Genomic DNA, 26,922 nt, shown 5'->3' on the forward strand with positions numbered 1-26,922 from the left:
GATATCTATTGCTGTATTACCTTGGACTGCCTTTAAGTGATTGAGCTCAAGCTCTTGGAGTCCATGCTACAAACGCGTATCAAAATCTCACATCTGGTTGCCGATGAACTCCATCCAGACAGCATGACATCCATACTGTCGTCTGAGAATGGGAGATGTGAAATGCATTGTTGATAAATATCCCCAGGGATATTTTTTTTTTAAATTAGAAGGATAAACACTTTAAGAGATAACAAATCCTTAAAAAAATTAGACCGCAGTGTTCCTGCAGACTGTGGGTTTGGCAGGGGTGGAACCGAGACACCTGCAAGAACATTGATCCATCACCCATGAGAAGTGGAGCCCTGGCTTCTCAGATAGAAAGGGATGCACTTGCAAGCACGTTCACTCCCTGCTTGGGAGAAACAGAACAGTGTCAGCTGCTTCCTGACCTTCACACGAAGAGGCAATGCTCTTGCTCTGGGTTTGACATGCAGTTGTTTCTTGCATTCAAGAAGCACAGGGCACACTTACCGGCACAAGAGTCCCAGAGCCCCAGTGCTGAACTCAGTTTTTAAGCAAGGTAGAGACTTTCCCATGTAATCCATGTAAAGGTATTTTTTGGAGTTAGGAAATGTCCGGCATACAAGGCACTGTTATTGCTCGTGCACATGGTTTTAGTCAGCTTGGTAGGATCAACACACTGAACAACAGGCAGACTATTGTCCTATGGGAATATGCTGACTGTTCTTGTCACCCCATTCTCAATACCTTTCATTTGGAGAGATCTGCTGTCTTCTGCCGCTGCATGCACAAGGAGAGAGCTCACTCATGACTCCTCCTAGCCCTTTTCCTGCCCGTGTGTTACAGAGGGGTGTTAGCTTAGACGGTCATTTGACCCCTGATGCCTTCAGAGACAGAAAGGCAATAGCAAGACAGAGGCTGGATGTTAGATGTTTTTCATATAACGTGACTACTAGACCACAAATTAAAAAGAAAGGCAAAGGACAAAAGAAGTACTTTCCGATGTGTGGTGTGTATGTACATTTAAAAAAAAAAAATCCCGGGAAAGTAATAACTCTGAATATCTGCTCCTACGTAGACCTCTGCTTCAAGTCTTTTGTTTCCTGCTTTGCACAGCATCAGGCACCACCAGCATAAGCCTCCACCATCACTCTCCTATTTTTGCTCCAGACACCTAATTGCTCTTCTGGGTGTATTTGTGGAGCTCTTGGTTTTAGATTCTGTTTGGTTGTAGGTTGTTTTGTGAAATCCACAAAGGAAGGAGCTTGCATTTTAGTTTGTGTGTGTAACAAATACACAGCAACAGTGAGGCTTTGTGTGAAGGCTGTTTCTACAGTCACCGTAACCCACATACAGAGAAGGCAACTCGAGTGCATTATAAGGAAGGATTTTTTCCTCCAGTCCCACAGAATCAGAGCCAAAGGAGAAGAGAATAAAGGTCAAGTCCTTGTGCAGTCCCTAACTTCCACAGGAAGGTCCAGGCTGTCAAAAGCCTCCAGGAGGCCTGAGCACCATCCATGTATACATATGGATACAGAGATGCAGAGCTTTCAGTTCCTCATAGCATGGGCGCCAGGTCTCTGAGCAGCGCTGGCTCAGGTGGACTTGAGCGCCTGTGTCTGTCCCATGCCCCTCTGCCCGCACTGCCAACCAGAGCTGCTTTGCTGTTACCTCGATTCTCCACCCTTAGTCACTGGCCTTTACAGGCATGTGTGTAACTGGGGTGACTGGTTGAAACTTGAAGAAAATACGAATAATGTTTCTTCGAGTTCTTACATGAAAGGTGATACACACACACAATGAATGATTATTTTCACATTTTCCTTCCATGCTGTGATTTTGCTCAAGACCTACAAAGGAGTTATTTATGCCCTGAATAGGCACCGGGCATACACTGCTCTATATGCTCACTTTCACATCCTGTGCATGCTTGAAAAAGCAAAGTCAGTGGAAGAAAGGTCACCCCTCATTTTCCCTTCTTGGTAGAAAATGACATCCCATTACCAAGAGATCCTTGCTCACACTTGGGAGTTTGTTTTTGAATTCAACCGGATTCTGTCAAGTTCTGTCAATGCTCCCAGGTTCCTGATGGGACCAGAATGCAAACTGAGGACTGATCACTGATGAACTCTGCAAGGGCTCGTGTCTATCACAGTCCAGAACAAACTGAAGCAACACCTGGGGCAGCTGAGAGCATGAATTGGGTCTAGATGCGGGCCAGGTACATTTCTGGTTTGAGCAGCCTGGAGTTTGGCATTATGGTCTAAATCTGCTCTGGAATTAGCCAAGGATCTGCACAGCACAGTTAAAATCCCTAACTGAGCCAGGATTAGAACTGAATTTCCCCGAACCATCTTCACAGAAACAACAGCCAATTAGTTCAGGTAAAGGAATGTCAATCTAAAATTCTATTTATTTATTAAAAAAGAAAAATAAAGCAAACAGGAAAATAATTCCAAAGACAACTATGTGGCTTACCTGACTTTAGCATACCTGGCTCTGAAGCCTACCAGTAAATGTCCCTACAGGCAAACACTACTATCGGGAGACACAACGCATTCTGGTGATACTAGTTCCCAATGCCAAGGGACTGAGGTAGGGATTAAAGACTTGCTGAAGGCAGAAAGACATTTCAGCAGAAGCAAGGAGATGCTTGAAGGTGGGGGGAAGAAATGTTTAAAAACTAATAACGTGTTGTACAGATAAGCCATAATTGTCACACTTACAGCTCTGGGTTCCCATGTTAAAGATGAATTCCTTTGGCCGTCAGCAGCTTCCTTAGCCAAAAGAGGCCATTTGGATGGGCCTCAACCTATTTACTTCCCAGAGCCGGCTGTGCCTGCTTCATATTGCAGGGCCCCACATTGGTTGTTCAATGATGCTGATAACTCCTGTGGGAGTTTACATCCTGCTAAGTAGTTCACTGTTTAATTGAACTGACCTTTCCCGATGGTACCCCTTGTATTAAAAGCTGCTTTATTCCCCAATGAAAATGGTTTGATAATCATAATATTTTACTCAGTGGACAGTTGTTTAAGAGCAGAAAATAATCAGCTAAATTGGTAGGCTCGCCTCTGGAGGGGCCCAGCAGTAAAATGACAAAAGGTGCTGCAGATCAAGATAGCTGGCAGAGCTGACGGCCAGGACAGAGCCAGAAGCAGGGGCTGTGGTGTTTGGTAATGGGGGACATCAGCAAACTGGATGGCCGGGGAAGGCGAGTGCAGGCTGAGCCAGCATGGCATGCTCTGCTTGGAGCCAAGGCGAGCTGGCACAGCCTGAGCAGGGCATGGGGCAGGTGGAGGCTCATGCAGGAATGCAGCAAGAGAAGGCGGCTCTGTGCAAGTGGAGCGGTGCAGGGCTGCGGAGCGCCGCAGCAGCGAGGGACACACAACAGGGCAAATAGCTTAAGCTGAGATGGGTAAATGGCAAAACACTTGCTTCTGTAATACAGGAATCCATCTTAGAGAGAGCTGTCCGAAATAATAAATGCACACCAAATTCAGGTTTGGGTTAGGAAACCTTTGAGGATATTTGGAGCTGAGATTTTCAGTGTCACTTTTCTTAAATAGAGGAACCATTTGCCTTCAGAGTGTGAGTGGGCTTGGGCCGAAGAGGTCTTAAGTGAGAGGCATGTTTGTCGGGAAAACCCTTTTCTCCCTGTTTTCTTCTACGCCAGTTGTCTTACCAGATGGTCATGCAGCATCTGGGAGAGGTCTCTGGGGCTGGGAGCCAAGGTTGTGCAAAGCAGCACATCCATGTAGACTGTCAAGCACCTGATAACAGACGATGCTTTGCTTTCAGTTTACAGTTCTAACACATTCACTAGCCTGACTATACCGTGCTCTGCTACACCTTCCCCTTCCCAAGCACAGCAATGTTTTCATTCCCAGTGCTTTTTACAAAAAATTGGCATTTTGTGGGCCTCCCAGGTCAGCATAAGGGCTAGAGTGCCACATCACCTTCTCCTATTTTTCCACTGCAGGAGCAGCATTTCCTTTTTCTCAGTTCAGCCAACCCTTTTCTTTCCTCTTAGTCTTAGTGCCTCAGAGCTGCAGGCATTCAAAGAATGTGTTGTTCAGTAAACTAAATTTTTTCTTGTTCTTTATTCACAAGGACATTTCAGTTGTTTTCCTCTTTGTGCTAAAGCTACACAGGACAGGACAACACTCATATTTTCTTTCCCACAGTGGGGTTTTTTGACTGGTTGTGTCTGGTTGAGTCCCTAGGAATGTGGGATGTGTGGGAGCTCTCATGGGCTCCTGGTGCCAGGGTGACAAGATAAGGCAGCTGGGCTATGACCTGCTGCAGATTTGTGGACAAAAGTGCCACCAAGGTGGCAGGACTGATCCGGGGGAGACGCCAGGACAGTGCCTGGGAGATTCAGAGTGCACTGCGAGGACCTACATTGGCTCCTGTGAAGTGGATGTGCAAACAAAAATGTCCCCTCTCCAGGATGAGCCAGTAAAAGTCAACATTGCTCCAGCTCTGTCAGGGCTCTACGTCCTTCAGCAGCGTCCTGTTTCTCCCTGCTTTTGTTAGATAGCCTTCTTAGCTATCTGGTCAAGCAGTCAGAAACAGCTTGCTTGGCCTTTGGAGAGCTACCAAAAGTCTGCTGCACAAGAAGGTAACCAGGGTCACCTTCCATATTGCCCTATCCTCTCTTGGCACAGATTCAGTCTCCAAGGGGACCATAGCTAGGCCTGAAGGTCTAACTTTGCCTCATACTTCTGTGTCCATGAACCAAAACAGATGAATTGAGGACATCCACCAGCATAAAAATCCTCTGAAATAAAATTAACCCAAGGAGCTAAAATTGCAGTCTAACTTCAAGAGCTCCAGCCTGATTTCATCAACTCCCCTTTGAACGGCAATTACATTGTGAACTGATCAGTTCAAGCCTAAATCCTCCATGTCTTCTGATTAAATACTCATTGTCTAAACATACATCTTATTCTCAGTACTTCTACTTATCAATTTAATCAATTCCCCCATTATTCACCTATCTGCTTTAGTCTGCATTTCACCATCATCATTTTTTCAGGTGATGCAAATTTGCAGAAGTTCTTATTCACTATAACTGCAATCCAAAAAATACATCTTAGCCAGAATGTCTTCATATTCCTGTGTTTCTCAGCTTTAAAAAGAACATTTAAGTTGCTTGACATTCACAGGGGATTGCCCTGAAACTTTGTGTACATTCCTTCTATGCTGGTCCCAAGGAGCAAGATTGCATTCAGGAAAATACAGTATTTGATGCTGGTTTGAAAAATTCATTGCCTAACCTTGTATAAGTGGTCCACAACACCTCCCCTGAGACAGATATTTTGTTAGCGGAGTATTTTGAAGAACTGACTTTGAACGTCAATTTAAAGAAAATATAAGAACAAGGATTCTTTTCATTTGCTGTTAGTTTTACTACATGCTTTTCATAAAAATGATTACGAGGACAATATCTTTTAATTGTGTCCCCGGTAATATTTGCCAAATGATCCCTTCTTCCTTTTTCTTTTTTAGCCTTTATAAAATGATATTTTCACTTTCTCAGGTGGTTATGCAGCTTTATCCTTGCTTGTAGCAATTTTTCTCAAATTATCTGTTTTCCTAAAGGCATTTTCTCTGTACAGTTTATCTGTAAAATTTCCCTGATAAATCTGGGGCCCTTAGGAGGGAAGGATTAAGCTCACTGCATTGCCTACTGTCCTATCGTTATTCTAAGGTATTGTCTGGTGGACAAGTTTCTAGCTGTGCTGGAGGAAGCTGCTGCATTTGGGGTTTGGCGGTGGGGTATAATTAGCTATAAATAAATAAATAATTTAAAAAGTGTATTAACCAAGATTTTGATGTGACATCAGCCATTCTGTAAATATGCCAGACTTTAGTGACAGGGAGTACAGAGAGCCAAACGGAACTTTATAGCACTCTTTCATCTTTGCTTTCTCTGAGACATGGCTCTAGCTCGCTGCACCTTGCAGACTTGTAAATTTTGGAACATTTGTTCTCAGAGGAGCGTTGTCCTGTTATAACTGATAGATTGAAAGAAAATATCATTTACCCAGCCTGAACAGATATCCTCAAAGTCACTTCAAACTATGCGTCTCCTTTTTCTTGCAAGTGAGCAGTGACAATGTGATAGTGGAATATCACAGTAAAACTGAGAGTCTTATTAGCAGTAGTTCCATAAAATCAAAACCAAACCTGTGCATCTTCATATGTATATCTCCCTGGGTCTTTGACATTTTGACTTGTTTTCTCATAGCTGTGGGAGTCCAGGTTGATAGCACTTTGGGCCCCAGGAGCTAGAAACTCTTGCCAGATTTCTTCCACTCTGGTGGTTACGTCCTGTAGAGGTTGTTTCTTCAGATCTTGGACAGCCAACCAAAATCTGCATTAGGCAAAAATTAAAAGGTGAGAAAAGAGGAAAAACAGAGAAATCTAGATAAGACTTTGTGGATAAGCCTGGGCAGAGTCCCAAAACACAGATGTAGAGCCTAACCCCGCATTTAGCCGAGTTCACAGAAGACTCTCCATTTGGCATGATTTCAGGGGAAGGTGTGATATACTTTACACCAAACCCTTACACTGTGGCTAAAATCAGAACAGCGACTTTAAGAATGTTCTCACTCAAACCACCCCTGCAGAAGTGCGACATTAGGCATGCAAACAGGAAACTTCCAGAGCTCTGCAGCTTGAGGAGGGGAGTGGGCTCTGCCTGCCACAGCTCCGCTGCGATCCGCTGGTCATTCCTGCCTGCAGGATCGGTCATCCAGAGGGGATGCAAAATGCAGAACAAACTTAAAATTCATATCATTTACAGGGTGAAGTTGTAGCAATGGCACTTAGAGAAATCTTTTTTTTTTTTTTTTTGACTTGTAAACTGACCAGCATTCAGATGGATGCCACGGGAAGAGATGAATCTTGTCATGGCCATACTCCAATTTTGCAGGGTATTTTCTTGACTGGACCACACTTACAGACTAAAATAAGTTCATAAACATTGAGAAGATAATCTCTTTGATGGCTAAGGGCATAATCCACATCTCCATCTGTGAAACCAAAAGCCACGGACTATTTTTGAAAGAGTGACCTGTGACATGCATTGTTCTTTTACCCTAGGAAAAAAAAGGGTATTTTGTTGGTGGTGCTGGTTTTATTTATTGTTGACAGAAATATGCTCTTTCCGGTGATTAATTCAGAAGACGCATGGCCCTCAGTAGCCTTTTGTTTTGGTCAACTCTACCTTCTAGCAAGAAGATATCCCCTGAGGCCTCTGCCCTGGATACCCAGGTCCAGCAACCCAGCTGAACAGGTGCAACAGTGTTCTGTACGGAGTGCCGAGGGCTACAGGGCACATAGGTACAGAAGGGACCTTTGCAGCCACCTGCAATAACCAGCTCTTTCCTACCCCATGGCAAAGGAGCCCATGGCCCAGGGATGACAAGGAGGGCAGGGCTCGCCTTGGCCGTCCCTGCCCTGCACTGCTCTCGCACACTTGCCTCTGCTCGTCAGACTGTGCAGTGGGGACAGGTTTTGTCTGGGCCACGGCTTGTTCAGGGCATCTGCAAGAGCTGCACAACTTAGAAAATCCTGCGTCTCCCCCTTGTCATTATGGCAGAATACTAAATAAACCAGTTGAACTGAAAGCCTGATTTCCCATCCCAAATGATTCAATGGTGCCAGCCTGCTGCCACTAAGGCAAGATACAGTCTCTCCCAAACCAAAATCCCGCTGGTGTCTGGAGGAGCCAGCAGCCCGCTGACTCCTGTGCTGTTTCTGACCCTCACTTCCTCACCAGCTGCAGGCAGTACCTCACCACCCCATAAACACTGGGGTTATTGTAATCAAATGAGGCCGCTAACCCATTTAGCCTGGTCCTCTACCTGCAACAGAGGGAAATGGCCAATTTGGGAAAAAAAGACATCTGCACTGTGTGCAAGGCCAGTCTAAATCCTCCTTGACTGTCGCCTGTTCCTGCCCTGCCAGGCAGGTGTGCGGGGTGAGGATGCTCCTTGCACCCATGCGTCCAACGTAAGCGGGCCATGTTTGCCGGTATGGATGTTTCGTCTCTTGCTCCACTGCTGCTAAGCCAGCCTCATCTTGTGGTCTCCTCTGTTACCACTATCCCTCTCACCCAAATAATGTGCTTAATCCAACTGTGAAGCTTGTGAAAGATAGCAGGAGGCTGCGTCACTGGGCTGGGACCCCATCTAGGCAGGACGTGCTGCCCGACCCTACCAGTAACTCTCAGAGTGACTGCCTCCCCTTGCAGTGCTGCTCCAGCGTTTCCAGGATTGCTGCACGCACGGGGACTAATGCCGCAGCCCTGACTCACGCAAGCCACTTGATAGTATTCCTCCATATGGTTTTCCCTGCTCCCTGGCAGGCTGTCAGTAAAGCGGACTGGGGTATGCTCAGACTCCACACCAGTGCCTGCAGAGTGCCATACTGGTGGTGCTCACACAGTGACATTTGGTTTTATAAACCGAAATAAAGTATTTGGGGTTGGCAGAGGGCTGTGCATGGTTGGCCCTTTTCCATCTTCAAGATGTTAAGTGTGCCTGATGTCCTGCCTTGTTATCTGAACCATAAGTGACACCCCCACTTATCACATGAATGCCGACAGTAAAGGGTGGAACTCACAGTGCAACAATCTGATGCCATATGTGGCTTTCTTTACTTCGAAAATATTTTATCATTCAGTTTCATATGGGATGGGAATATGTGAATGCAGAAAAGGTATAAAGAGAAAAGATGCTAATCATTCCAGAGTAGCTGGGCCCCTTCAGACAAACACTTTAGAGAGAACATTTTCTGCTGGCTTATCTTCTGCCCCTGGATCCGGGGAGGCGGGCTGGGAAAGCAAGCTCGTGAGAGAACCGGGTGCACTGTGAAGTGACAGCTTGCCAGAACAGGAGCACCATCCATTTTAATAACCATTTGGCTCAATCTGTAAACCAACCAACCAAACCAACCTGACACTAACAAGAACAAGCTCTTTTTACTGCAAGCAGTTGTGAATCCATGCCCAAGGCTGGATGTCCTCTTCAAGGCAAAGAGGAGTTTTGTCTCGGTAAAAATTTCAAAGCTATTCACTATAGCAGGTATCTGAAAATCGAGGAACATCAAAAAGGGGTACCCAGCCCCGCAGCCTTAATTCCAAGGCAAATTCTCTGCCATGAGGAATCATCCCGAAGCCAATGCATAAGCAGGGCTTCCGATGGGATTTATACCGCATTTACAAGAGAGAAGCAGGTATGTCTGCCCAGGAAAAGAGCAGGCACACGGTGGCTGCACTGGAATTTGTGCTTAATTACAAAGTGCAAATGCACTCCCTGAGTCAGTCCCACTATTTCTGAAGCGCAAGCCCAGCCCCACACTCATGAGGAGGCAGGAGAAGATCTCACTTTGTCTCCTGCCTTTCTCTGGGAGGCAGATCTCCAGTGGATGCCTCTTGCACAGGGCAGAGGAGGATGGAGATGTCCCCGCATGCCCTCTCCACAGGTGCCTTATAAGCAGAGCAGGACTGGCACGGGGACTGTCTGCACTGGGAACAGCAGCATCGATCACAGGGCTTATGCCCATTATAAAATAGCATGTAAGATCTGGAGAAGGCTGATAATATGGTGTCCTAAACTGTTGTCAGAGGCATAAACCATTCCAGCCTCATCCAGCGTGTAATTAAGCTGCTGTCACTTGCAGGAGATATCCTGTATTGGCGCTTTATCCTACACAGCCCCCCCAAGGCACAGAGAACTCCTGGGCCTCAGCACACCCGCTCTGCCTCCCTGCAGGGCACTTTGGGGGTGCCTGGGCACTGTGGGCTGCTGTTCACAGGTGTCCCTCAGTGAACAGACTGCTGGGGAACGACAGGGGGATTGCTTCTGAGGTACGTTGTAAAACAAAAATTAATTTTAAAACCTGATCAAGAGGTAAAATACGGATGACTCCAGAGACTGAGGAATGACCGTCAACATAGGGACAGTGTTGTATCCCCATCTTGGGGGAGGACATGATACTTCTGGCTTGACAGTGAAACCACCAAGTGACTGTCTGAGTTCAGAATATGAGCACACTCCTCTCCTTGCCTCAGTAGCTCCATGTAAGTATCTGGTGCACTTCCCACCTCACATCTCTCACCATTCACAATCTTGTTCTCCCTTCCTTTCACCAAGAGAAGAAACATCATTTTAACATCACAGTTGGGAGAAGAAATGAATGAAAGTAGTAGGTATAAATCAGCATGCAGTTCAGACAAGGGAAATATTTACATCTTTGTGTTGCTTAACGGCCAGATCCTTGGCACGGTGAGCTTGGCGTGGCTGAGGCCAGCACAAACCACGCTGGGGCCAGACGCCCGCAGTGAGGCTGTGTGCGAAGGGCACGGTCCTTCACCACTGCAGCATTTCCGAGGAGACCGCAGTGCCCGAGTGAACGAGGGCAACCTTCCCGCTGCCCAGCTGGCCTCCCCTCGCCTCCTCCCGCTCCTCTCCTCTCCTCTCCCAACCGGCCAAGCTGCGAGTCCCTCTTTGTGCTGCCTTTTCGTTTCCCGGGACAGGAAACGTCTCCGTAGTCAAGCACCACCCGGTCAGTTCGCCAGCGAGTGAACAAGATGCCAGTTCGCTCACGAATGACAGCCGGCGCGGAGGAACGCTGGCACCTCACCCCAGCCTCCCGGAGGAGCCCCGGGGATCTCCCGGCCCGGCCCGGCCCCGCTCCGGCAGCACCCGCAGCCCGCTCCGCCGCGGAGCTGCCGCGCCCCCTGCTGGCCAGGCGGAGACCAGCCCTGCCGCCCCGCCGGTGACAGCCGGTGACACACCGCGCCCCGCTCCAGGCTCTGCCCCGGGGACGGGACACGGCGGGACGAGCGCTACACGCACAGTACGGTGCCTGCCCCTTGGGCGGCTTTGGGCATGGTCAGAAAATTCCTGTGTAAACGCTTTTTTGTTTAGAAAAGAAGGGGCTTGGCGGGGGAGGGGGGGGGGGGGGGGGGGTGCGTGTGTTTACTTAATACTCTCTCCTCAATGCCCGAACTTTTCCTTTCCTGATGAAAACTTAAAAAAAAAAAAAAATTGGCAACAAGTTTCAGCCATTAGGGGTCACAACAGATATAAACACTTTCTGCAGGTAAAATTCTTTCCTGGATAACTCGATTTTCAACATACGTTCACGGTAACGCACAAGACACCTGCATTCACGCACCGCGGGCTTCACAGCGCGTTCCCATAAAGCATCATGTGTTCTCTACTTCAGCCTATAAACAGGTGTGCAGCCTCCTTTCCCTTCGGGTAAAATTCCCATGTCCCATATTCCCACTCAGTCGTTTCTCTTTCCAGCTGACACTCTTTGAAGTTGGGGGGGAAAAAAAAAAATCAATCCACCAGTTAGATGAACATCTCAGCAATCTCAAGATGTCTCGGGAGATTTCCAGGTCATAAAAAATGTATAACAACTCTCTGTTGGCCTTTTTTTTTTATTTTTTAATTGAAGTTGGCATTTTGTCTGCTATATTTTGGGTACTTCAAAAATCAACAGAGTCAAAACAAACTGTAGATGAAAGCAACACAGAGGAGAAAGAAAAGAGAGCAAGAAAAAGAGTTAAAATAAAAACAGAGAGAAAAATACCCAACTGACTGGCTTGCCTGCTCTCACATAAATAATGGACAGTCAGTAAATAAATAAGTTACAGGGCTCAGCTGAGCCCAGGAGACTGGTGGACATGATCCTGCAAGTTTATTAGAACACAGAAACACAGCTGCAAGGAGACCCGGGAGGTCACTGAGTCTAGTCTGCTGCTATCTCCGGCAGTGCCTCACTCGAGACCCCCACCAGGACCAATTTTTCTCAGCTAGGAAGATACGGAAATACCACACCACAATCAGCCCTGTGATTTGGGACTTGCACCACTGGGTATAAGAGCAGGATTTGGTTCCCTTGCTGTACCACTGAATTACATTCATTTCAAGGCATTCTCAAGTGCACACTTCCATGAAATCTTTTCTAGCACTACCAGGAATTTCTAGGTTTTCCAGCAGTCACTTTCTCAGATCTGCCTTGAGGACAACACAGGGGCCAACAGGACTCCTGCCAGTGTTAATGAAGATTCCTACTGACATTCCCAAGAGAGAATACATCCCCACTGCAACAGTTCCCAGATCTCTAGATAGTTACTGGGAAGGAAGTCATTAAAAGATACCTGCAAACATAATTTTTCCAGCAAGGTGCTAGATGCTGTGCCCTCAGAAAGTTCCTTACAGCTTCCCAGGGTCTGGGTGGGATGCATCTCACTTAACTGTAGATGTCTACCATGCAGACACTGTAATTTGAATAGTCTCTCCAGGCTTATAGATGGTAGAGAGAGAGAGGCACTTTACAGTGTAATTTCAGTGTTTTTAGTTTTGTTTCCACTTAAAGTTGAAACAAAACATTCCCAGGTGATTCACTGACTCCTCTTCAGATTCTCTTCTCTCACTCTAAAGGGAGCCTGGATGATACAGAAGAAAGCACGTGCTTCCAAGCTGCCACCTTAGGTGAGACAGATCCCAGCCTTGCTGTTCGGTGTAACTTAAATTTTGCTTGCATATTTAAGCATCCAGCAGTTGCTTTCCTTTCTGCCATGCACTCCAAATGAGAATCCAGGAGCTTTCTCTGCCATAGCTGAACCCTAGAGAGCCACCTTCTGCTCTCCAGCACCACTGCTAACAATCCATCCTATTCCAGTTTTCTTCATTAATATTTCTGCCCTTACATCCTGTTGTTATTTAAAGCTTTAAGCAGGCTTGCCAATATTCACAGAATCACAGAATCACAGAATGTTAGGGATTGGAAGGGACCTCGAAAGATCATCTAGTCCAATCCCCCTGCCGGAGCAGGACTGCCTAGACCACATCACACAGGAACGCGTCCAGGCGGGTTTTGAATGTCTCCAGAGAAGGAGACTCCACAACCTCTCTGGGCAGCCTGTTCCAGTGTTCAGTCACCCTCACTGTAAAGAAGTTTTTCCTCATATTTATGTGGAACCTCCTGTGTTCCAGCTTGCACCCATTGCCCCTGGTCCTGTCAAGGGATGTCACTGAGAAGAGCCTGGCTCCATCCTCATGACACTTGCCCTTTACATATTTATAAACATTAATGAGGTCCCCCCTCAGTCTCCTCTTCTCTAAGCTAAAGAGACCCAGCTCCCTCAGCCTCTCCTCATAAGGGAGATGTTCCACTCCCTTAATCATCTTCGTGGCTCTGCGCTGGACTCTCTCTAGCAGTTCCCTGTCCTTCTTGAACTGAGGGGCCCAGAACTGGACACAATATTCCAGATGCAGCCTCACCAGGGCAGAGTAGAGGGGGAGGAGAACCTCTCTCGACCTGCTGACCACACCCCTTCTAATACACCCCAGGATGCCATTGGCCTTCTTGGCCACAAGGGCACACTGCTGGCTCATGGTCATCCTGCTGTCCATTAGGACCCCCAGGTCCCTTTCCCCTACGCTGGTCTCCAACAGGTCTGCCCCCAACTTGTACTGGTACATGGGGTTGTTCTTGCCCAGATGCAGGACTCTACACTTGCCCTTGTTATATTTCATTAAATTTCTCCCCGACCAACTCTCCAGCCTGTCCAGGTCTCTCTGAATGGCTGCGCAGCCTTCCGGCGCGTCAGCCACTCCTCCCAGTTTTGTGTCATCAGCGAACTTGCTGACAGTGCACTCTAATCCCTCATCGAAGTCATTAATGAATATATTGAATAGAACTGGTGCCAGTACCGACCCTTGCGGGACTCCGCTAGACACAGACCTCCAACTGGACTCTGTCCCATTGATCACTACTCTCTGGCTTCTTTCCTTCAGCCAGTTCACAATCCACCTCACTACCCGATCATCCAGACCACACTTCCCCAGTTTAGCTGCGAGGATGCTGTGGGAGACCGTGTCAAACGCTTTACTGAAATCGAGATAGACCACATCCACAGCTTTACCATCATCTATCCACCAGGTAACATCCTCATAAAAGGCTATCAAGTTGGTTGAGCATGACTTCCCCTTGGTGAAGCCATGCTGAGTGCCCCTAATGATCCCCCTATCCTTGATGTGCCTAGAGACAGCACCAAGGACAAGTTGTTCCATCACCTTTCCGGGGATGGAGGTGAGGCTGACCGGTCTATAGTTACCCGCGTCCTCCTTCTTGCCCTTTTTTGAAGACTGGAGTGACATTCGCTTTCCTCCAGTCCTCAGGCACCTCTCCCGTTGCCCACGACTTAGCAAAGATGATGGAGAGTGGCCTAGCAATGACCTCCGCCAGCTCCCTCAGCACCCGCGGGTGCATCCCATCAGGGCCCATGGATTTATGGACGTCCAGATTGCTTAATTGGTCCCTGACCCAGCCCTCATCAACCAAGGCAGATTCCTCCTCTATCCTGACTTCTTCTGGGGCCTCAGGGGTCCGGGGCTCCTCAGGACAGCCTCCAGCACTATAGACAGAGGCAAAGAAGGCATTCAGTAACTCCGCCTTCTTTTTATCCTCTGTCTCCAGGGCACCCACCTCATTCATCAGTGGGCCTACATTGCCTCTAGTGTTGGCTTTACCTGCAATGTATTTGAAGAAGCCCTTTCTGTTGTCCTTGACCTCTCTTGCAAGGTTTAATTCCAAGGAGGCCTTAGCTTTCCTAGTTGCCTCCCTACATCCTCTGACAACAGACTTATATTCCTCCCAAGTGGCCAGCCCCTCCTTCCATGATCTGTACACCCTCCTCTTCCACTTGAGTTTGCCCAGCAGTTCCCTGTTTAACCATGCAGGTCTCCTGGTCCTCTTCCTTGACTTCCTACTTGTTGGGATGCTCTGGTCTTGAGCTTGGAAGAAGCAGTCCTTGAATGCTAACCAACTATCTTGGGCCCCCTTACCTTCTAGTACCCTGTCCCATGGGATTTCCCCTAGCAATTGCTTGAAAAGGCCAAAGTTGGCCCTCCTGAAGTCCAGGGTTGTGATTTTGCTAGATATTCTGTTCCTGCCACATGAGATCCTGAACTCTACCATCTCATGGTCACTACAACCAAGGCTGCCCTCAACCTTCACCTCTTCAACCAGACCCTCCTTGTTAGTGAGGATAAGATCCAGCAGCGCTCCTCTCCTAGTTGGCTCATCCACCATTTGCATCAGAAAGTTATCATCAATGCACTGGAGGAACCTCCTGGACTGAGGATGGCTGGCTGAGTAGGCCTCTCAGCAAATATCAGGGTAGTTGAAATCCCCCATGACAACCAGGCCCTGTAATTGAGAGACTGCTCTCAGCTGCCTGTAGAAGGCCTCATCACCCTCCTCATCCTGATCTGGTGGCCTGTAATAGACACCCACAACAGTATCACCCCTGCCAGCCTGCCCCTTAATTCGCACCCACAAACTCCAACTCGCTCCTGATCCGCCCCTGGATAGAACTCAATACATTCTAGCTGCTCACTCACATAAAGAGCAACTCCACCACCTCTCCTTAGCGGCCTGTCTTTCCTGAACAAGACATAGCCATCCATGACCACATTCCAGTCATGCGAGGTGTCCCACCAAGTCTCTGTAATTGCCACTATATCATAGCCCCCCGACCGAACACGGATTTCCAACTCCTCCTGTTTATTCCCCATGCTGCGTGCATTGGTGTACAGGCATTTCAGGGAGCGAGCTGAGCGCACCGATTTCACCCCAGGGGGATGGGAGGCCTCCTGGTCTACCTCAACACTAGAGCGTTGCCCCAGTGGTGCAAGCCCAGCTACTACCCCATCCCCCTTCGAATCTAGTTTAAAGCTCTCCGAATGAGCCCTGCTAATTCCTGTCCCAGAACCCTTTTGCTCCTACGACATAAGCCTTTCCCATGTATTACCGTCACACCTGTTGTCTTATAAAACCAGCCATTATCAAAGAACCCAAAGCCCTGCCTGTAGCACCAGTCTCGTAGCCAGGCATTAATAGAGAGAATCCTACTATTCCATCCCGCGTCATCACCTGAAAATGGAAGGAGGGAGGAGAAAACAACTTGTGCCCCAGACTCTTTCACCAACCGTCCTAGGGCCTTGTAGTCTTTCTTCATCCCCCTCAGACTACGGGATGCAGCTTCTTCCCCACCTGTCTGTATTGATCCAGTATTAGATAACAAGGATACCACATAAGCCAATACCATGATAATGACACCACAAGAATGATAGCAATGTTCTCATATTAACTAATAACGACACCACTGTCTTCCAAACAGGACGCGGGATTTAACCTCTCTATCCCAGCCCACTGATTGCAGCCTCCCTTTGCTACAAGCCATCTCAAACCCAAGAGAATGCACATGAGGAGGAGGAGCAGCTCTGACTGACCGAGGAAGGTACATGCTTGCCTTCTCATCATGAAAATTTCTCCATTAGTTTGAGTAGGATGAAGGTGGGAGACACCTGCTAGTCATTAAAACCTGCTGGATTTCATTAGCACAATTTCAGAAAACCCATTTGAGGAGTATTTCAATACAGTATATTAATTTTGCACTTCATCACTACAAGTTAATTGCAAATGAGCACCACCGTACATAACTGCAGTAAGCATATACAAGTTCAGTACCTGTTCAGCAACAAAATTTCAAGCTCATTTATGTAATTTAGTAATACTCCCTCGTTTATCTTATAAGTTAACTTTCAGGTTTTTAAAAATAACAAACATAAAAGTGCATTGATTTTTCAGTGCTTTACTGCTGGCATGCTTTCTGTATTTATCCTCAGACAGGCAAATCTGATAAATACGATGGTCACTTCCAATGTCATTTAAAATCACTTTCTGGGGAATTTCCCTTTCAGACCTTGCAGGCTAGCAGCCTGCACTAAAGCAGCAATTTTTCACATGCTTTACTAACGTGTTTGATTTTCTAAGTGAAAAAAATGAACAGAACACAAACTTAAAGGCGGTGCAATCAAGTTCTTTTAGCTGGTGTAGACTAAAAACAACATCACACCCGCTCACTGCCAGCAAAGGCCAAAACCCGACTGACTGCATGCTCCATTGACAGCAGATTTCCTCAGCCCAGGAGCAGGCACCCTTCTGCCAGTGAAATTGGGAGCTCTCTGGCCGTCTCTGCCAATGATCACAGGGCCTACAGGAAAAGGACTGCCCCAAAGAAACCACGTGAACTGGTCCCCGTGCCCATCCATGTGCTGAGATGGCAGCAGAGCACCACAACGAAGCCTCTGCAGTGTAATTCAGACTCTGTAAAAAAAGTGGGGTTTACCGGATACTGCCATATCTAGGGCAGTCAAATTACATTACGCTGCTGGATCCTTCTGTGCCTCCAGGACTTATCAGGGGAAGAAGCAGGTGAGGACCACTGCAGATATCCGTGAAGTTCCTCTGACATGCTGCACCTCAGTTAAGGAGCAAAGTTAAGGATCACACACACAAGAGTAGAAGAGCACAGACTGGCACCCTAACACCAACTCAAACCCTTGCCTTCAGCACAGACTGGCAGCTGCAGCCTGCCCTGCTGGCAACCACGAGTCATCCGCCCTGCTGCCAACCACCATCTTCCTGCTTCTGCACAAAGGGATGAATGTGGCAGTAAATTTGGTTGTTTGTCACGTGCAGGTGAGAGTCTGAACTGTAACCTCAGCCACTGAGTATCAACCTCTACCTGTTCAGGCTGCCTCTCTGTCTGGCACGAGCCCTCTCCGGTTTTCTTTGGACTTTGCAGCACCAAGCAATGAAGCTAGCATTTAATTGCCTGCAATCCTGAATGCTAATCCCACTGTTTGCCCTGGCCCTGTTTCAAGCATAATCCTGGGAACCCCAGTTTCTCAGAGCTCCCTGTAGTATATTTGCTTCTGCTGTTATGGAACCTGTTGTGGTTTGGTTGTATCTTCAGGATACAACAATACACTAACTCTTCCATGGACCTCACTCTCTCCATAGCAGGTGAGCTGCCTTCCCTAAAATGAACTTCAGGGTTAGGGCTGGAATCAGAGTTAAGATTCAAGACAAGGATGATAAAACCTGTGGCTATATGCTGGTTAACGCTAGGATAAGCAGGGGACTTGAATCCCTGCTATGTAGGCAGGGCTGTGGGTTTAGCTTAGGGTCTATGGGGGATATCTAGCTAGATCTCTCTTCTTCTGCCAGTGTTAGAAGATACCTGGTATCAATAAGGGAAAATGGCTTAATACGTTAGTTCTGGGGTACGTAGGGGTGACTAATGAGTCCTAAGGCACTGAGTTTAGCCCTTAGTTTTGCAGCTGGGAGGGCTGAAGAGATAGGCACACTCTTTGAAGGATGGCTACCCCAGAATGAAGCATGCTGTTGGCACTTCCAATGTCTCTTCATCAATTCTGCAATGGGACTGTATCTTGGAGCAATATGCTAGGGCCAGAGATTGGGTTTAGAACAGTGTTATGGACAAGGCCAGAGGGGATGGATCTTCCAGGAAAGGTTTTGTCTTCATCTAGTGTTGCTTCACCAGAAATATGGCAACTTATTACTGCTGCCTATTCCTGCTGTAGTTGGAGGAGCAGAATTGTGCACAATAGATTTATAGACTCTCAGTCTGATGTAGGATCACATGGGTGTCTACAAAAGGTTTCATAACAGAAGTTTTGTCTGCTTCGCAACATGAGAAGCCAGGTACTCAGAATCCCCACACACAGAGTGCGCTATTGAGGTGAGAGTCAAGCTCTCAAATAGTTAGGAGGTGACAGAATTTAGTTTTAGCTGTTGCAAACCTGATTTGGTGAGTGCCTGTACTGCAACAGTTTTTAGCCACATGATCACCATAGTATGTTTCCCTCACATGACCCCTGCCACAAATACACATGTATATCCTATATATTGTTAGGGGGCTTAATAGTGATATGCCGTGTCTCATCACATTATTACAACTTTGCAAGCCTTTGCATATGATACTTGTCAACACTGGCTCTGCTAAACACTGTTCCTGAGATTGCTTACATAGTTCTAGTATAGGTATCTGTAACAGTGCCATCACAGAATCACAGAATCAATCAGGTTGGAAGAGACCTCTGGGATCATCGAGTCCAACCATTGCCCTGACACCACCATGTCAACTAGACCATGGCACTAAGTGCCATGTCCAGTCTTTTCTTAAACACATCCAGAGATGGTGACTCCATCACCTCCCTGGGCAGCCTGTTCCAATGTCTAATGACCCTTTCTGAGAAGAAATTCTTTCTAATGTCCAACCTGAACCTCCCCTGGCGAAGCTCGAAGCTATGTCCTCTTGTCCTATTGCTAGTTGCCTGGGAGAAGAGGCCGACTCCCACTTCGCTACAACCTCCCTTCAGGTAGTTGTAGACTGCAATAAGGTCACCTCTGAGCCTCCTCTTCTCCAGACTAAACAACCCCAGCTCCCTCAGCCGTTCCTCGTAGGTCATACCCTCCAGACCCTTCACCAGCTTGGTTGCCCTCCTCTGGACTCGCTCCAACACCTCAACATCTTTCTTGAAGTGCGGGGCCCAAAACTGGACACAGTATTCAAGGTGCAGCACCACACAGTTCAAGACAGACCAAGGACTGCATTTCACCTGTGCAAGAAAGTAGGTAGGATTGGTCCCATTCATCTAGTTCAAGTCAAAAAAGGTTTCACCTGAGGTTTTCTGAGCTGAATTCTGATTCCAGGAAACGAAGGAATTGGTCTCGTCCTACTGGGTCCTTCAGCACCTCATCCATGGAGAATCCCCATCTCTTCACACGCTGTTGACTAGGTTCTTTGCTGTTTGGAGAGAAGGGAAAAAACAGACGGAATGTGCATTTCTGCCTGCTGTCCGAGCACCTGCTGCTGTTTCTGCTAAGCAGCGAAGGGATGAAGATTATCAGACGAGAGGTTTTTTTTCCTCAAGATTTTGCAAAAATACAAGTTAGCAAATAACATACAAAAAGAAGCTATAAAGACCAGGGTCATCACGAAAGCAACTGTACTATCTAGGTGCTACATACATAGCAAAATGAGAGAGACAGTGAATGATACGATTTTCAGAGTAATTTCTGGTAGGTTTCATGTAAAGAACAGCATACCATACTTGAATGATTCTTCATTATGCACTACTTCTGTATCTCCTCAAATGTACCTTGGGATTTCTTACATGTAAAGGCAGAAATTTGACAGTGGTGTTCCCTGGGGTGCTGGTGAGTTCCAGAGCATCTCCTTGTGTCCCACACAGTGCTGGCTGGTCACTTGGAACTGGCTTCAGATTTTCAGTTCCCCATTTGCATTAAAAAAGCAGTTTCACTAAGAAGCAGTGCAGACAAGATTTCTAAAAATGATTACTGGTTTGATTACTTTTATTTTTCAGTGCCTCTGATTTTTGGATACCTAAGTCTTGGAAGACTAAAAAGCATCTCCCTCCTACCCTCCACGATAATCAGACTCTTATTTTGTGTCTCAGCTGGGACACTGAAATGCAGAGGCACTCAAAATCACTAAAAACCTTCTCCTAAATGATTTCTTAATACAACCCCACTTACATAAGCTCTTGTTTGAATTGCCAGACGTGTTGCAGAGATGCCTATGGCGAGAGGCAACGCCTGGGAGTCACGACAAGAATCCTACGAGACAGTCCGCATCAGAGCGTAATCTGGGCTCACAAAATGTTTGAAAGCTTCTGGTGTGATGGCGTCATACTATGAGACAACCATTAAAATACAGCTCAGCTGCTCACATTTGTGACAGTAGAGCCATTGTTAACAGTACATATCTATTAAACTACGTGTCTCGTCATGTCCACAGTGATTCCTAATCCTGGAGCCTTAGGGGACAGTGGCGATCTGTGCTGAAGACAAATAAGCCAAAGGGGTAAATAAAATGCCTGCTTTGATTTCCTCTTGGTGTAAAGACTAAGCAAAATTGATGGCTATGTCCTCACTTGATGTGCAGAGCACTTGGGATGGCTCCTCCTGCACTAACCCAGGAGCCAGCAGTGCTGTGGACAAGGGCACAGATGCCAGCCTACCTGTTAAGTGAGCCAACCCAGACACGGGGAGATGAAAGCCATGTTTGTGCAGAGCTATGCGCGAGCTAAGCTCAGGGAACTTCCTGCGGAATCCAGAGATCTGTAGCTGCTCTTCTTGCTGCTGCACAATGTTCTAGCATGAATGAAAAGGCCACAGTGCTGACTAAACTTGAAGGCTTTGCGTGGCGTTTCCTGAGTCCTGAGTGCCATGAAGGATGAACTGTAGTGGCGCAGGGCTGTCCACTCAGCGGCTGGCCTTACCACTAGAAGCAAGAGGCTCTCTGTTTTCAGCTCTGCTCTCCTAAAGGAGGAAACAGCATTGCAGGCAACACAAGGGATACTGCAGCTCTCGGGGATCATTTAATTATTCATGCAAGTTGCAACTAGATGCAGATGCAGTGACTTCTCTTACAATACAGAATAAAATAGAAATACAGAGCTGTTTGTTCTTCCATCTCCCAACAATACAACTTTCTCTTTTTCATCAGCAGGAGAATCACCTTCCTTAACTCTGAAATCACAGCAGAAGCCAAGCATCTATTTTAAATTCCTATAAAGGCCGTGACATCAGGTTAATTGTATTCTTCAGGGACACAGACATCTTTTCTGGGATTTGCAGCTACCTCAACAGATGCAGAAATAATGGATGCCTGGATTACCTTGTGGGTGGGGGTTCCTCCAGAGAGGTATTTTGCAGGGGCTGTATCTGGTTCTAGCCCTGCTAAGGAGGATGGAGAAAATGAGAGCAACTGACTAAAAAGGAAATCCAAAATATTAAAATTATGTGAAGAGGGGCAGATATTAGGGAACTAATGGATTTCTGCGACTACCAGAGAAGCAGGTGAAAACATCTTTCACATCCCAGACCATATATTTTTTAAACAGGGAAATAACTTGCCCTTTTCCTGGAACACTGATTCACTATGAATTGGCTTTCTTAGGCTGGTAGCATCTTAAACTTTACATTATTATTCAAGAACAGACAGGGTTAGATTTGGTATTCTCTTTTCAAAAATTTGCTGAAGTGAACTCCCAGTTCAGATTTGGTGCCGAACAGCAGCAGCTAAACACTAGGAGAAGCTGGTGAGCACCTGCAGTAGTTGTCCATGGGATGTAAGTGAATAGCGAAGGTGATACGTGGCACGGTGATTCCATACAAACCTGCTGCGATAGATGCTAGGCATAGAGGCAGGCAGGACAATTCTAGCCCTACTACAAGGGCTGTGGATAGCCTGTGATGGCAAGAGATAGACACTGGCCAGACTTCCCTTGTACCAGCATCACATGGGCAAAAGACGATCTAAATTGCAGTGCTGTGCTTGTTTTTTTGAGAAACTCTCTGAGGTACAAGGCATTGGAGGTCCTACAGTCATTCCTCCTCCTTTTCATCTATTAGACACTGTAACAGAGACAAGCCAGTTTGTTCACTAACAGATGAGGCCCAAACTCACTTTGTCAATCTATTATAATTCTGACCTGCCAAGTCTCACACATTATGTGTGAGCTACACTCCCCTGGCTCCTGTGCCAAATCCACATCTGCACAGTGGGAACGGCCACTGCCCTCTAACCCATCCTGTTCTGCCAGTGGCATCTTTCATGGGATCCTAGGACAGGAGCAGGGCTGGAGCACTGCACCTGGGGGAGGACCAGAGAGCAGGCTCTCAAAGGTCAAAGGAGATGTGCTGGAACAGGTAACTCTTAGCAGTATCCTGTATCTGTGGACTCTTAGACCTGTGTCTGTGCGTGTCCTTGACAGGCATGAGAACATCCATTACCTGACTTACACAGTACCACACATCAAATCATATGGAAGCGGAAGGGCTGAATACTTCACAGAAGAAGTGATTAAAGCATAAGCTCCTGTTTAAACTTCAGCTATGTACTTGTATCTTGTAAAGTTACAGACATCCAACTTCCTATCCAAACAGGGCAGTGGGAAAAGCACACAAACAAAACAGCGAGACAACTCTAACAGTACTTAAAACGACCAGTTCTTACCTCATTTCAATGTCCCACAATGCTGCATCATCACTTATCCAGGGATTGGAAGGCTCAGCAGCAGTTATGAAGGGGTCATATTCCACATACTGCTCTGTGTAAGCTATTAAACTGACAGATATAAAAGAAGAAAGAAGAAAAAGAATCAGGGCCCGAATGCTCAGTCACATATCAGAGAGGTACAGCTTTTTTTTTTTTTGTTTTTGTGTGCTTCTTTTTATTTTTGTAGGGATTAGTCAGTTCCTCAGCAATCACAGGAGTCCCTTTTCCCAGGGATGGTGCATGCAAGGATTGCTCTGCAAACGCCCACCAGCTCACTGCAGTGTTTTCCTCAAGCTCATCTCTGTCAAGATGCCCACAAAAGGCCCGATGAGGCAACAACTGGATTGCTATGGTAGGACTTCCCCCAGACAGCCATGGGATGACTATGAAGTGTGTGTCCTCCTGTTCATTTGTTGCACATTGCTGTTGCCTTTCGCCCTTTCGGTTTTTGCAGACTTGTGCACCCACTTTATGCATTATGAGTAACTCATCTAAATAGGGTCATGTGCTATAGCTAAGAATATACTTAAATCTTTGGAGGATCACAGTCCTGAGCATCAAAGCTTCAGGCTATAGATAATTTTTTTTTGTTACACTGGTGTACCACTTAGTCTAACGGCACTATTCTAAAATACTTCAACAGTAGTTTATAATAATTAACTTAGAATGTAGTAAATTATATGCATGTTGGAAAAACACCTGGCCTTTATTCTGGCTTGCTTCATGACGAGTCAGATAAGACATATAGCCTCTAATCCTCACTAGGATGAGATTCAAAGAGCTTCCTGGGAAAAGGACAGTGTCTGCTTGCATAAGTGATTCAGGAATTACACTGGGGTTGGGGCTAGGGGTGCGTTTTTACAAAAGAAAGACAGCGTATATGAAAGAAATCAAAATAAATTTGTCCTAGTCTATATTGGAAATACTCTAAGGCACTTTTTATTTTTTTTTGCCTAGGTCTGCCAAGTAATTAACTAAGTTAATTGAGTCTCATCATACTGAACAACTAATCTACTTGCACTGTGACTGTCCATGCTAAACTTTACATCTGGTCTTCCACATCTTAAAAAGACAGAAACATGAAAAGACCCTGTGAAACAAAGGGTCACAAAAGGCAGAAAGTTTCCCTGACCTGCTCTACAGTAATTATTTCTTTTTGTTTGTCCTAGCTCTTATCATGAGGCATTAAAATCATACACTTTTGTAACCACAGCAGGTTCCCACTGCCCCTCAGGGCACTCAGGGCTGTCTCATCTCATTTCATTAATTACATTTCATGACTGCTGTGGGTCAAGGGTTGGAGAAGGGAGCAGCGTCCAATTTCAGGGAGCAGCAGAAATCCCTGAGACATCAATGAGAGAGAGGGTTGGTGAAAAAAAAACAACAAAAAGGATCAATCAGGAGATATCTGCTGTGAAACTTGAATTGCTCCTACTGAAATAATAAGAAGGCATCAGAGATGCTAGTACAAGTACTAGCAAAAATAAAAGGGGAAAAAACTAAATTAAATGAAACAAGTGGGAATTGCTAAGCACATTTTGCTGATTCAGTATAATGACAGCAGTGGAATCGTTGCCTCATTGTCTAAAGGAGGCTACAGGCAAGGGAATCCTAAGGGAAAGCATTTCTGTCAAAATGCAAACCTGGACTTTTGGCCTTCCAGGTGATGCACTGTAATTCACTGGTAGAAGAGGTGGTGGGAAGAGTTCACTGAAGGGTGCAGAGCTTGCCTTGAAAATCCAACTGTCTCGCAATCAGGGAGCCCTGCTGAGCCTTCACAGTAACTGAGGAGATGAGAGGATAGCACAGATTTTCATCTAGGGAGCTGAGATTGCTCCCGGTACGAAGATGCTCCAGTTTTCCCCAGCCGTTTCTGTGATGCCACATGTAGTGGGATTGTACTAACACCACACGATGCAGCCAGGGAAAACAGCAGGCAGAATACACTGACAGTTTTTCTCAACAGTTCTCAAATCTCATTGCCAAATCCTGAACCTGACAGTGTGCAGGTCCCAAGTGGGGAGAAAGGATGTGGAAGAAAGGAGAAAAAAACTGTTTCCAAGGTGCCTGGAGCAGCTGAGGTATGCACTTGGTGCAGAACTACTCCTGGAAGGGGAACAGGGAGAAGGGGGGAGAGAATCTTTAGTAGTGGGCATTTATTTCGTAGGAGCTGGGGATAACCTTTTGAGAGCCTTTCCATTCCTCTTCTGCTGGACAAGGGCATTGACAATGTGACATTTATAACGTCAGTAGCTCCCTACGAACTTGAACAACAGGTGTGTTATGTGGACAGGATTTCATGTTCACAAGTGAATGAGTTTTACTGAGTCCATCTTATTGAATAAATACCTACCTAGAAAAAATTCAAGCAAAACAGATCTGCTTGCTTGTAAATTACCAGCCTGGAAATTATTACTGTCTCAGTATATTAAGGTCATTGTAAGTAAATTCAGTACAAAATGACATTTCTTTGGTAAAGGACAAATGAATCTTCTTAATAAAAAAGAACCAGAAAGCCCAAAACATAAATATGAATGTGCTAATTTCAATCGTACAACATAGTGTATGTAAGATTTCAGGGAGCCTCTGAATATTTTCTATTTAATTGGATAAATTTTCATTTTAATTGTTAAACTTTACAAGCCAATAGGAACTTACTTTGGAGCTCTTGCCATTTAATTTGCCTACTTTAGTACACACATGCTAATTACAGGTGGAGGCACTGCAAAGCACATTTCATAAGGTAATCTCTTCTTAATTTGCTTAAATAAAAATTCCTCTATTATTTCTCTACAAGGCACCAGCTCTTACCATGTCCCTCACGTTCAACACAGTTTTGCTCTAGAAGTGATGTTACTGAAGAGCGTGCCAATCCCTACATTTGTCTCAGTGATTCTTCTGCAAACATGCATAACTTAAAAGTTATCTAAGTAAAGGAGCTGTCATTCTCAATTAAATTTGAGAACCTGCCTGGATGCGACCCTGTGCAACACTCTCTAGGTGAACCTGTTTTGGCAGTGGGTTGGACTAGATGATCTCCAGAGGTCCCTTCCAACCCTAACCATTCTGTGATCCTGTGAAATTTGAGCTTGTTCTTTACCTGTTCATACTTTCCTACCAAAAGTAAATATTCTGCAAGTCAAATTGTGGCCTTGATTTGCCTCTATGAGAAATCCACTTCTTAAAACACTGCCTTGAGTAGTCCAGGTACAAGCCCAGTACTTCCCATAGGGTTTCACAGATATAAGTGGGAGCAGAAACTGGCCCTACAACCCCAGTATGAACATGGACATGACCACCACGTGCAACAAGACGCAAACACAAGCTCCTTCCCCAGAGCTGTGCCAGACTAATAAGAGATGAGCACTGAGAGTTCACCCACAGAAGAAAAAAGATTATTTTCAAATTGAAACAGGAATGACTTTTCTGTAAATAAACTTTAGGGTTGTGAAGGGGTGGGAAACAAAAGTATGCAAGGGTTCTTTCTTTTGTGAATAGTATTTATTTTGCTTTTACAGTACAACAGCATCCTCATTTTTCACCTATGTTTTCTCAGTGGCAGAAGAGCGAGTGCAGAAGTGCCAGTGGTCAGCAGACAGGCAGAACAGCCGGTCAAGGAGGGGGAAGGATTGATGCACAGAAAATGGACAAGCCTCTGTGTGTTCCTGCGTGCTCTCTGTTTCTGAAAATGCCAAACTGGAAATGAGGAAAGAATGGGAAATCATGCAAATCGGACACTCACCTTTCTGCTACTTTGGACATCTTTAAACAATGTCTCTCTATCTGCATGTTCAGAAAAGTTATCTGAGGAGAGAGATGACAAGGACATTAACAATCCATGAGCTCTACAGCACGCATTGATCATATCCCAACACGCTATTGATTTCTCTTTCCAAACAGCTTGAAAGTAACTCAGAAGGAAA

General features: G+C 46.1%; 1 protein-coding gene across 1 annotated transcript in view; it reads right to left on the reverse strand.

Moving 5' to 3' along the window:
- RGS6 (regulator of G protein signaling 6) overlaps positions 1-26,922 on the reverse strand; it is a 272,032-nt gene that overhangs the window by 16,230 nt on the left and 228,880 nt on the right. Inside the window, exons 11-14 of the mRNA XM_068397359.1 lie at positions 26,742-26,803; positions 22,958-23,068; positions 19,595-19,720; positions 6,199-6,385 (exon numbers count right to left, since the gene is read on the reverse strand). Of these exons, the coding sequence (XP_068253460.1) occupies positions 6,199-6,385; positions 19,595-19,720; positions 22,958-23,068; positions 26,742-26,803 (486 nt within the window). The remainder of the gene's footprint in view (positions 1-6,198; positions 6,386-19,594; positions 19,721-22,957; positions 23,069-26,741; positions 26,804-26,922) is intronic.

The sequence above is a fragment of the Nyctibius grandis genome, chromosome 4 (assembly GCF_013368605.1).
Source record: "Nyctibius grandis isolate bNycGra1 chromosome 4, bNycGra1.pri, whole genome shotgun sequence".
NCBI lineage: Eukaryota > Metazoa > Chordata > Aves > Nyctibiiformes > Nyctibiidae > Nyctibius > Nyctibius grandis.